At 48.9% G+C, this 10,567-nt stretch overlaps 1 protein-coding gene across 1 annotated transcript; it reads right to left on the reverse strand.

Moving 5' to 3' along the window:
• Positions 1 to 2,320: 2,320 nt before the first annotated feature.
• LOC148663763 (uncharacterized) lies at positions 2,321 to 8,212 on the reverse strand. The gene is made up of 6 exons (XM_088631431.1): positions 8,194 to 8,212; positions 7,683 to 7,882; positions 7,206 to 7,360; positions 4,749 to 5,212; positions 3,668 to 3,876; positions 2,321 to 2,678 (listed from the first exon to the last, which is right to left on the reverse strand). Exons 1-6 carry the CDS (start codon positions 8,207 to 8,209, stop codon positions 2,487 to 2,489), a joined length of 1,236 nt encoding a protein of 411 aa, XP_088487557.1. The 5' UTR covers positions 8,210 to 8,212; the 3' UTR covers positions 2,321 to 2,486.
• Positions 8,213 to 10,567: the final 2,355 nt, after the last annotated feature.

The raw sequence follows: 10,567 nt of genomic DNA on the forward strand, positions 1-10,567 counted from the left end.
GACTCTCAGCCTGAGGGTAAGGAGTTCAAGTCCTGGCTGTGTCCTCATGTTAACTTTCAATTTCGTTCCTAGTGACAGTAAGACGGTGATTAGTACAGAGATTGGCTTGTCAGGAGCTCTAATGTAGAGGTGAAGTATGGAGTCATGGCTCAGTCTCAGTCCATGAGATTTATGATTTGTTTTCAGTTTAATTCCTCCTGAAATGTCAACACACTGATCAGTAAAGAGACTGGTCCTGTGAGTGTGTGCTTCTGTACCTCACCGGTTACAACTGTAGGCTCACAGTCACCTGGTTGTGGGCTCAAGTCCTGGCCGTGATTGCATGTTGTTTTTCAGTATAATTCATAGCAACAGTAACACATTGCTAAGTCAACAGTTAGGGGTTGAGCTTTATGGTCCAGAGGTTAAGAGTCTGGGCTTGTGGCCGACTGGTGGTGGGCTCAAATCCTCCATGAGACCTGTGGTTTTTCAGTGTAATTCTTCCTGAAATGTCAACACACTGATAAGTGTGAAGAGAGGGAGTCTGGGAGTGTGTGCTTCTGTAGTGTGGAGGTTAAGACTGTGGGCTCAGTGTCAGAGGCTGGAGGGATCACATCCTGCTCCTGAGTGCAAGCTGGTTTTCACCTTAGTGACAGTCGCACATTGATAAGTAAAGAAATTGGGGCTGGACTTTGTGGCTCTGTTGAGTAGGGGCTAAGACTCTGGGCTGTAAGGGTCTTGGCAGGGCTGTGCAGTTCAGTAGGGATAATAAATATAATAATAATAATAATTGCTTACACTTATATAGTACTTTTCTGGACACTCAACTCAAAGCACTTCACAGGTAATAGGAATCCCCTCCACCACCACCAATGTGCAGCATCCACCTGGATGATGCGATTGCAGCCATAGTGCTCCAGAACGCTCACCCCACACCAGCTCTCAGTGGGGAGGAGAGCAGAGTGATAAAGCCAATTCATAGATGGGGACTATTAGGAGGCCATGATTGGTAAGGGCCATAGTGTCCCCCATCACTATACTGGGGCATTAGGACCCACATAGACTGCAGGGTGAGCACCCTCTGCTTGCCCCACTAAGACCTCTTCCAGCAGCAGCCTTAGTTTTTCCCAGGAGGTCTCCCATCCAGGTACTGACCAGGCTCACACCTGCTGAGCTTCAGTGGGGCTGCCAGCTAGGAGTTATATGGCTGTTGCCCAAAATAGGGAAAACTACTAGGGCACCTGATACTAGTATTTCATGCGACGAACAGCCAACTCAGGGGATGTCATCACAATTACTTCTCAATACTAGTACGGTATGTATGAATACTCGTGATGTATTCACAATGTCAGCGGATTTCATCAGAGCAGCCGGTACCATCTGACCTTCTCATGGGAGCTGAAATGTTCTCTGTGAAAGGTTACAGCATGCCATGTTCTTTTAATATGTGTGATCTACTGAATTATTAATGTGATGGCTGCTTATTTCCGTAAACAGACTGGACCCCGATCCCAATCTCCAAATCCAGTCAAACCCCCCATGAATCACTTCAGACGAAAGAGAACCAGCCTCTTTCCTCCTCCTGTGTTTAACACGGAGCTGGGGGGGGGGAGTCATGGTCATGCCCTGAGCATCGGGATGGTGGGGTGTCTAATTAGCAGACAGAGGTCTGAATTAAAGCCGATCGTAAGAATTAACTTCATGGTTTCTACCACTACTGTGCAGGCAGGAAAACACTGTGAGATTTAGAAATGTAGAAAAAGACTAAGGTGACACACCTGGGCCAATTTTCCTAGATGCCAATGAACCCACTAGCATGTCTCTGGACTGTGAGAGGAAACCCACATGGACACAGAGAGAACATACATATTCTACACAGATAGAGCACTCCAGGAGTCAGAACTGGGGCCGCAGCGCTGTAAGGCACTGTGCTGTGCTATATAACTGAAGTACAGCCAGTGGGAAGAAAGCAGACCTAGAGTCCTCAGCTTCCTGTCTTGAAGCAGTCACCTGACCAATGGTCTGCTTCCAAATCAGTCAGGTGACGGAGGATGGCACAGGTCAAACCCCCCCACACACACCCCCAATGCATTCTGGGAAATGTAGTTTCAGACAAGAGCTGCCATCTTTGTCAGACCTTCGTCCCCTCTTTCGCCACACGATCGAGACAGCAGAGGACCCGCTGATGGGCAGGGGATTGAAAGCAGGGGCCCCTCGAGGCCCATCTGCCTTCACCATACAGAGGTTCGACGAAAGGCACATCATTCCTCGCCCCCCCAGAAATAAGGGGTCAAGCCTCTGGTACAGATAATCACTGCAAAAAAAGCCACTACGCAAGAGGTGCTGATCGACTTTTTATTGCGTGTGAAGAGCATCGCCGGAGCCCCAAGAACCCCACGATGGGGGCGAAGGGAGGAGTCGACCCCTTCAGAGCGGTCGATATCTCAGCAGCCCCCCCGACTTGAAGCACCGCCCTACTTCGGCCCCTCAACAGCCTTCCCAGCATCTTAGTCCGCCAGCTCCCGGAGGGTGGGGGGGTTCAGCTTGTCCAGCTGCGCCACCACGCTGTCGTACTCCTGCTGCCACTGCTCCTTGCTCAGGGCCGAGGGGCTGACCTCCAGGAACCTGTAGGCCTCCTTGGACTGCAGGATGAACATCCCGCGGACGTGCATGCAGACGTTGCAGAAACTCTTCCAGATCTGCAGGGAAGGGGAGGAGAAGCACAGACGTGAGGCCGACCCGAGTGGTGCGGGGAAACGTGAGATCTCACTGCCGCGGGGCAGAGAAGAAACGCTCCCGCTGCTGGCGATCCTTCTGCTGTGGGAAAATGGGGTGCTGTTTTCTGAACCACGTGAGTCCATTTTCCCAATCAGACCCACGCAGTCAGGATAAATAGCAGCAGATCTTATAATAAAAATTAATAATTGCTTACACTTATATAACACTTTTCTGGACAACCTCCCCAAAGTGCTTTACAGGTAATGGGGAATCCCACTACCACCACCAATGTGCAGCCCTCACCTGGATGATGCAACGGCAGCCATAGTGCGCCAGAACGCTCACCACACATCAGCGCACCTCTATCCCAGAAGGCATTGGGGGGTGGTCCACATGTCTCGCAAACCCTTGCAGCGATAATCCACCCGCAGGATTATCCCTGACCAGTGAAAGGATCTGACCGAATTCTAGCCCAGAAGGCAATGGGGGCCGTCTGGATGTTTAGCATATGACTACTCTCTGATCCACAGCTACAGCTCATGATCACCTGCATCCCCTGTGAAACCTCCCACCTTGCTCTTCAATCTCGTAGCCTTTGGTCTCCATCGCCTTAGGCTACACTTTTGACTCTCGTTTTTCTTATTCCACTTGACAGGGTGATGACAGAACAGCCTCCCCACAACACCACCCGCGCCTATACAGGACAAGCACTGCACCCATCAGAAGCCACAGTAACCACTGCATCGGCAGCTCAGGGGCTGCCTGTAGGATTTAGAGGAAGGCCTGTAGGATTGTTGGTGCTGCAGCACAATGTCTGGACAAGTCAGAGTGTCTGGGGTGTGCAGGACAAAGATCTGGGCCAACAAGTACCAGATCAGAGAAGCTCAACCCATTAGGCAGGACAGCTCTGTCCACCCCCGCTCTGAGATTGATCTACCAGAATCGCTCTGGGAAAAAAAACAACACTGACCGGCTCGGCCTTATCCAGGCTGGACAGGAAGTCCATCTCACAGTCCTCCAGGAAGTCCAGCATGTCCTCTCCGGCGAAGGTCCTCTGCTTGAGGTTGTCCAGCGCCACGCTGGTCGTCTTCCAGAACTTCTTCATCTGCACCAGGATCTCCTGGATCTTGGTCAGGCACTTCTGGACCTCCGCCAGCATCTTGGGATCTCCAATGGATCCTGGGAGGCAGAGGAGGAAAACAGGAATTGCTGGAGGGGCTGGATCAAGAGGAAGATGTCATTTTTAGATGGAAAAAAACGGCGGATTTTGAGAATGAAGCTGTTTAACTCTGGTGACACTTCAGGTCTGTTATAAGCAACTCATTAACATGTTATCACAGTTTTAATTACACATTATTACAACCATTACTGCATTTCTCCAAGTCTCTGGTTAGCTATGGACAGGACTAGTGCTGAAGCCCTTTAAGCTTACTGCAGAGAAAGTTACATTTCATTAGCCTTTCTTGTTTATATTGATTTGTTGCAACCTGGGGATAAAACCATCCCTTGAAAGGTGAAGAACTCTGCAGGGGTGCAGATAAAACCAAAAGGCTCTTCTTTACACAGAGGGCGGTGGGGGTGGTGAACAAGCTGCCCAGCCGTGTTGTTGAAGCCCATACCCTGTCTTCTCTCAAGACACAGCTGGTTGAGCTCCTCCAGTCAGGACAGGAGGGTCTTCTTTACACAAAGGGTGGGGGGAGTGGGGAATAAGCTGCCCAGCCATGTTGCTGGAGCCGACACCCAGAATCGGGTCAAGACGCAGCTGGACAGGAGGCGCTTCTTTACACAAAGGGTGGGGGAGTGGGGAACACCCTGCCCAGCCATGTTGCTGAAGCTGACACCCAGAATTCGGTCAAGACACAGCTGGCTGAAATCTGCTTCCCAGTCAATTACCAGCTGAGCCTGGAGGTCACAAACAGGACATAATTGTGCACCGAGCTGTCGGACTGGGACAGGCCTGTCCTGAGCTGCCAGTGGGAATCAGGTTCCCCGAGGTGCGATTCCACTCCGGCAGACCCAGGGCCCCACGATCTGGCAACCCGCCCACCTACCCATGTCGATCTGGACCTTGGCGAAGTCCAGCTTCAGCCGGATCAGCTCCTTCTCCTTCTGCCACAGCTCCGACACCTTGGCGTCCTTGCGGTTGCGCAGCTCCTCCAGCTGGACCCTGAGGGTCTCCACGGCCACCTTGTCCTTGGGGTCATTGGCGGCCTTCAGGATGGCGTTGATCAAGGCGCCCAGGATGGGCACCATGGCCACCATGATGCTGAACTTGTGGTCCCGCTCCCCGATGCTGTTGATGAGGCTCTGCAGCTCCTTGTTCTTGTCCTGGATGTCCTTCTCCAGCTGGTCCCTCTCCCCCTGAAGTTGTTTGATCGAGGCTTCTAGCTTCCTGGACTGTGCCTCCATGGCCTGGGCCTCCGCCGTCTTCTCCTTCTTCTGCTGCTCCTTGTCCGCCTTGGTCTTGACCACGTCGCTGCAGGTGTCACCCACGCCTTTGCTCAGATTCTCATACCTGGAGGAGGAGATGGGGTGGGGAACTGTGACCCCTCTTGTGTGGAAGCCCGCAGCCCCCCACCACCGAGACCGTATGGGACAGGAGAATCCGAGCCAGCGAGCCAAGAGACAGGGGGGGAGATGTCCACTTGCTGAAAAACTAAGGTTGCTGCTGGGAGAGGTGTTAGTGGGGCCAGCAGGGGGTGCTCACCCTGCGGTCTGTATGGGTCCTGATGCTCCAGTATAGTGACAGGGACCCTATACTGTAAACAGGCGCCGTCCTTCGTGTGAGACGTAAAACTGAGGTCCTGACTCTCTGTGGTCATTAAAAATCCCAGGGTGTTTCTCGAAAAGAGTAGGAGTGTAACCCTGGTGTCCTGGCCAAATTTCCCATTGGCCCTTACCAATCATGGCCTCCTAATAACCCCCCTCTCTGAACTGGCTTCATCCCTCTGCTCTCTTCCTCACTGAAAGCTGATGTGTGGGGAGCGTTCTGGTGCACTATGGCTGCTGTCGCATAATCCAGGTGGGGCTGCACATTGGTGGTGGTGGAGGGGAGTCCCCATTACCTGTAAAGCGCTTTGAGTCGACTTTCCAGAAAAGCACTATATAAGCATAAGTAATTATTATTATTATTATTATTTCTGCTTGAAAGCAGCCTGGGACCCAGTGGAAGGAGTCTCCCCCTGTTCGCCATTAGAGGGCAGCAGTGTGAATGATTCACAGCAACACTGCTGAACTCCACTCACCTCTGCGCTCTGCTCTTCTCGCTGGCGTTACTGTAGTTATCGCACATCTACTGTCGAACACCGCCCGTTGTTAGTGTTATTGTGCTGGGTTGTGCATGATGGTGGGCTGTTGTGACTGTCGTTATTTACTGTTTTGTAACGTGCCATGCACAGGGTGTCGTCTTTTTGTACTGTACGCCTCCCAAGAGAACGGGGCAAATACAATCTCCTATATACTGTATATGTACATACTGTATGGCAGTCCTACTCCGTTGGGGCCCCTGAGCGAGGCCCTGAACCCCAGCTGCTCCAGGTGGCACTGTACAATGGCTGACCCTGCGCTCTGACACTCAGCTTCTCATGCAAGAAATTGTATATGGCTAATAAAGTGATCTTATTGAAGTGGGACATGTATATATCTCACTTATCCAGCATCACAGTATCACCACTTATGCACATTGTGAGAAGTGTTGATGGGGTCTGTTAATTTAGCCTTCAACAAAAGTTAAACTAAGATGCCATAAAGCTGACTTCCTTTAGCAGCCCCAGTGGCTTAATGCTACATAATAAAAGACAGGAACACCCACAGACGGGGTAAACCAGACCAATGGCTGCTGCATATCATAGGGCAAAACCTAGAGCAAGACAGAGTAGGACAAGAAGTAATTACAAATCAAAGAACAAGACAAGCACTCAGATTGTGAAACAAACTTTCTTCTGACTGTATATATAAGAGCTGGGAAACCCTTGCAGTTTGTCTGTTCTGTGGGGCAGACTCAGCACGCGTTGTCGGACTTATTGAGCTCAATAAAACTGAATCTGCACAAGACTGTGTCCTGCTCCTCTGATAAAGAATTTCCCACAATATTATAAATTACTCTGCCTCTCACTGGCTTCCTGGGCTACTTCTGGTTTGTGATCTTGAAGTTACTGGGTGACCGATGAAGAGTTTTGACTGGGTTGATGCATTCTCATGCGTTTGACGCCAATAGCAGAAGAGGATCTCACAGTACTTTCTCCTAGTTGGTAAAATAAGGTCTTCAGTGGTGTCAGGACAATGATAACAGGCACCCTGGGATGAAAGTCTAACTAATATGAAGAAACGGCAGCTCCTGAGACAGTATGGGAGAGGATAATTCAAGCCTAACAGGAAGTGCTTTACACAAAGGGTGGTGGGATGGTGGAACAAGCTCTCAGTTAGAATTAATCTGAAATCCCAGGGTCTCTGGCTGCTTGCAGTGACAGGTTCTCCCACAGCAAAGCCAGAGCTATGGAGGGTCTTACTTCTCCACCATTTGGTCCACTTTCTTGCAGATGTCCTCGATCCAGCCCTTCGACTTGTCCAGGAAGCACTTGGCCAGTGCTACATTCCTCTTCTTCACGGCCGTCCGGATCATCGGCAGCATGGTGCCGACGATGTTGTTCCCCGTACTGGCGCACTGCGAGCGAGATCAAGCATCAGCACTGTTATCTCTGTTTCGCAATGCTGACCACCACTGTCTCAGAGTCTCCAGCACTTTTACTTCAACAGGGAAGACACACCGGATCTAGATTTTAGGATTTTGATATTTTACAGCAGACTATCCATCCATTTTCTAACAGCTCTCTCCAGGGTCACAAGGGGGAACTGGGATCTATCCCAGCAAGCAACAGGCACAAGGCAGGGTTCACCCTGGACAGGATACGCACACGCACACGCACACGCACACGCACACGCACACGCACACGCACACGCACAGAGTAGCAGGTACACAGACTCACCTGGAGCAGCAGGACCTCTGAGGAGGCGAACAGCTGCTGGCTGTCAGTGCCCTTAATCCTCAGCTTCCTCTCCAGCTCGGGGTGGTTGGCCAGACACAGGTAGGACAGGTGGAAGAGCAGAGCCGTCTTCTCTGCGGCCAGGACCATATCTCTGAACACCTCCATGTCGTTCATCAGCTGCTGATCCGCAGGCACTAGGTCTAGGTTTGAGAGAGAGACATTCAGCAAAAAAAAAGCTTTTTTGATCTTTTCTTCACCCCCGCGCTCCCCCATGTCAAAATCCTTCCAACCCTGAACATCCAACATAAACACCTTGAGCCCCTGAGTCTGTGTGAAACTTTCTGCACGTCTGCCCTGAGCAATAACTTAAAACAAGACAGTACACTGTGGTTCAGCTCGTGAGTTCTAAAGCCTCACCATACCTCTGTAAGACAGCAAGGGTTCAAAAACCACAGCTGAAGTCGGAGAATCACAATATTCAATTCGGGTTAATGGATCAGAACATACTTACAGTGACACTGAGACATCTTGAAGCAAATTTGAGGGCTACCTTCAGCACTGAAACGTCTCTCCTGCAGAGAGAAAGAGGTTGTTTTTTTAAGGCAAATATCAAGAATATAAAGTTATTTCCCTCTAAAGCCCCCTGCTGTTCCCAGAACACCAGCTCATCGCCAATTGAGAGCAGATGGGTTTGAGATGAATTACAATACAAGCTGAACCCAGAAAGACCAATACACTGCTTGAGATACCCTACTGGGGTGGTATCAAGTGGAGAAAGCACATACCAATTTCAAGTCTACACAAGTTTAAGCCACACTTTCTAGCAACCTCACAGCTCACTGGAATGTGTTGCAAATTTTCATAAACCGAGCCCCTGGTCTCCTCTTAACAACGAATCATTTTCTTTGACCAGCTGACAACACAGACACCCCTCCCCCCACATTAAGACCAGGAGAGACAGGAGGACTGCAAGCCTGACTGGTTCAAATCGAAAGCACATGGCAAAGGCAGCAGATGGGACAACGGACTGTCCGGTTCAAACCAAAGGCATCAGATGTGATAATGGAGTCTAAACGGATATAGTAAGATATTCCAGAGCATATTAAAAGCCTTTAGACTCACGGCTGTACGAAGCTCTCTCAGCTCTTCCTGGAGGACTGTGACAGTGTGCCCTTCCCCAGGCCTGTTTTATAGTGTTCCTAACAGGTAAGAAACTCCATATAAGGCTCCTAGGGCTGCAGAACCCAGCCCCTACTCAGACTGCTCCAGGGGAAAAATCTGTAGGAGGGCGTCTGAATTCGGAGGGGGGCGGTAAAACGGAGCCAGGTGAAATCTCGCAACTGAAGAAACTAGAATAAATGCTTTTAACAATTTATCTCCTAAAGGTTAAGCTGCATATTCTTTGCCTGTCAGCAGGAAATGCATAGCAAGTGCTGTCCTTTCATGATTTCACATAACGTCTTGTAACATCCTGTTTTTTTAATGCTGAGTTCTGGCAAAGTGCCATATAAGGAGGTCTTTTCTGTTAGACCAGCATAAGAACGGAAAGGACTGAGTCGACAGTTAGCAAGTCATATGATGTATGTGCTAATACTTTGCTTGTTACACTGTATAAAAAGACTAACTTTACAACCGTTCGGGGAGACTGGCTTTGGTAAGCTACTCTCCCGCTTGCAAGCGTAATAAACAGCTCTTCTTTCACCAACGTCTGAATTCTGTTATTTTAATGTTTCTTCAGTCTTCTGAAAAGAAAGGTTTTGAGTTTAGACTTAAACGCACTCAGGGTGTGTGACTCTGATATCATTGGGGATACAAATCCAGAGCTCTGGGGTGCAGCTAGAGAAGGTCCTGTCACCCACAGAATGTAGATGTTCTTGAGGACAGCTAGAAGACCAGAGTCAGACGGACAAAGGTTGCAAGGTGGGGAGTAGACAGATAAGCCAGATAGATATTGAATGAGGATGAGGATTTTGAAGTTGACTCGAAAGCTGATAGGAAGCCAGTGCAAGGACTTGAAGACAGGCGTAATGCAACCCGATCAGGATTCTGGCTGTAAAATTCTGAACATATTGGAGATTGCTCAGTGTGTATTTAATTACCCCAGTGAACAGGATGTGCATTTATTAATTCTAGAAAAAAAAGCCTTTCTTGATTTCTCTAGTTTCTAGTTTCTCTAGTTCCCTTTAAAAGAAACTATTATTCTTAATGCAGAGTACTACATGGCCGGTATTTACACATGATATTTTGTGATTTAAACAAATTAACACAAGCAGTTTCTGAGGATTTAAGTATTGGCTGAGTTATTGCAGGATGTAAGACTAGAGCTGTAGGTAGGAAAAAGATAATTTGGGGAAAGTTGAAGAATACACTAGATAACAAGAACACTTCCTAATAGGGTTAGACATACTTTTGACAAAATGACAGTAGATGTTATAGGCTGCAGAGGATGATAATGAAGTTAACAGACTGTATGTTTACATAGATACTGAATTGAGGATTGTATTTTAGATTGTGTGTAGTTGCTAGCATTGAACTGTGTGTTGGATGCACATGAATTGAAGGAATGGGCAAACATAGCTAATGCTGATCCACAGAGCCAGCATCTTAAGATGTTAACATTTAGAGGCAATTTGTTTAAATAGCTAACTAGGTATGGATACTGATGTGCAAGAGAGGTGGAAAGGCTGTTTCCTTAAGTCAGCACTATAAAATAATTTATCCTCAGTGAGATGCTGCCATCTTATAGTGGGTTTCTAACACTGTGTATAGTTCCATCCACACAGTGCCTTTACTTCCCTCCATTTTTTAATCTCTTTTTCCCGTACAGAGGATTTGGACCCAATCCCAGCAAGCAACGGAAGCAAGGCAAAACACACCCTGGACAT

The sequence above is a fragment of the Lepisosteus platostomus genome, chromosome 5 (assembly GCF_059453375.1).
Source record: "Lepisosteus platostomus isolate fLepPlt1 chromosome 5, fLepPlt1.hap1, whole genome shotgun sequence".
NCBI lineage: Eukaryota > Metazoa > Chordata > Actinopteri > Semionotiformes > Lepisosteidae > Lepisosteus > Lepisosteus platostomus.

Excerpts from the sequence above, each read along its gene's own strand:
- LOC148663763 (XM_088631431.1), bottom strand. Across the intron at positions 5,213-7,205 it reads GTGGACCAAATGGTGGAGAA|GTATGAGAATCTGAGCAAAG; the intron begins GTAAGACCCTCC and ends CTCCTCCTCCAG. Across the intron at positions 2,679-3,667 it reads GCCTGGATAAGGCCGAGCCG|ATCTGGAAGAGTTTCTGCAA; the intron begins GTCAGTGTTGTT and ends CCTTCCCTGCAG.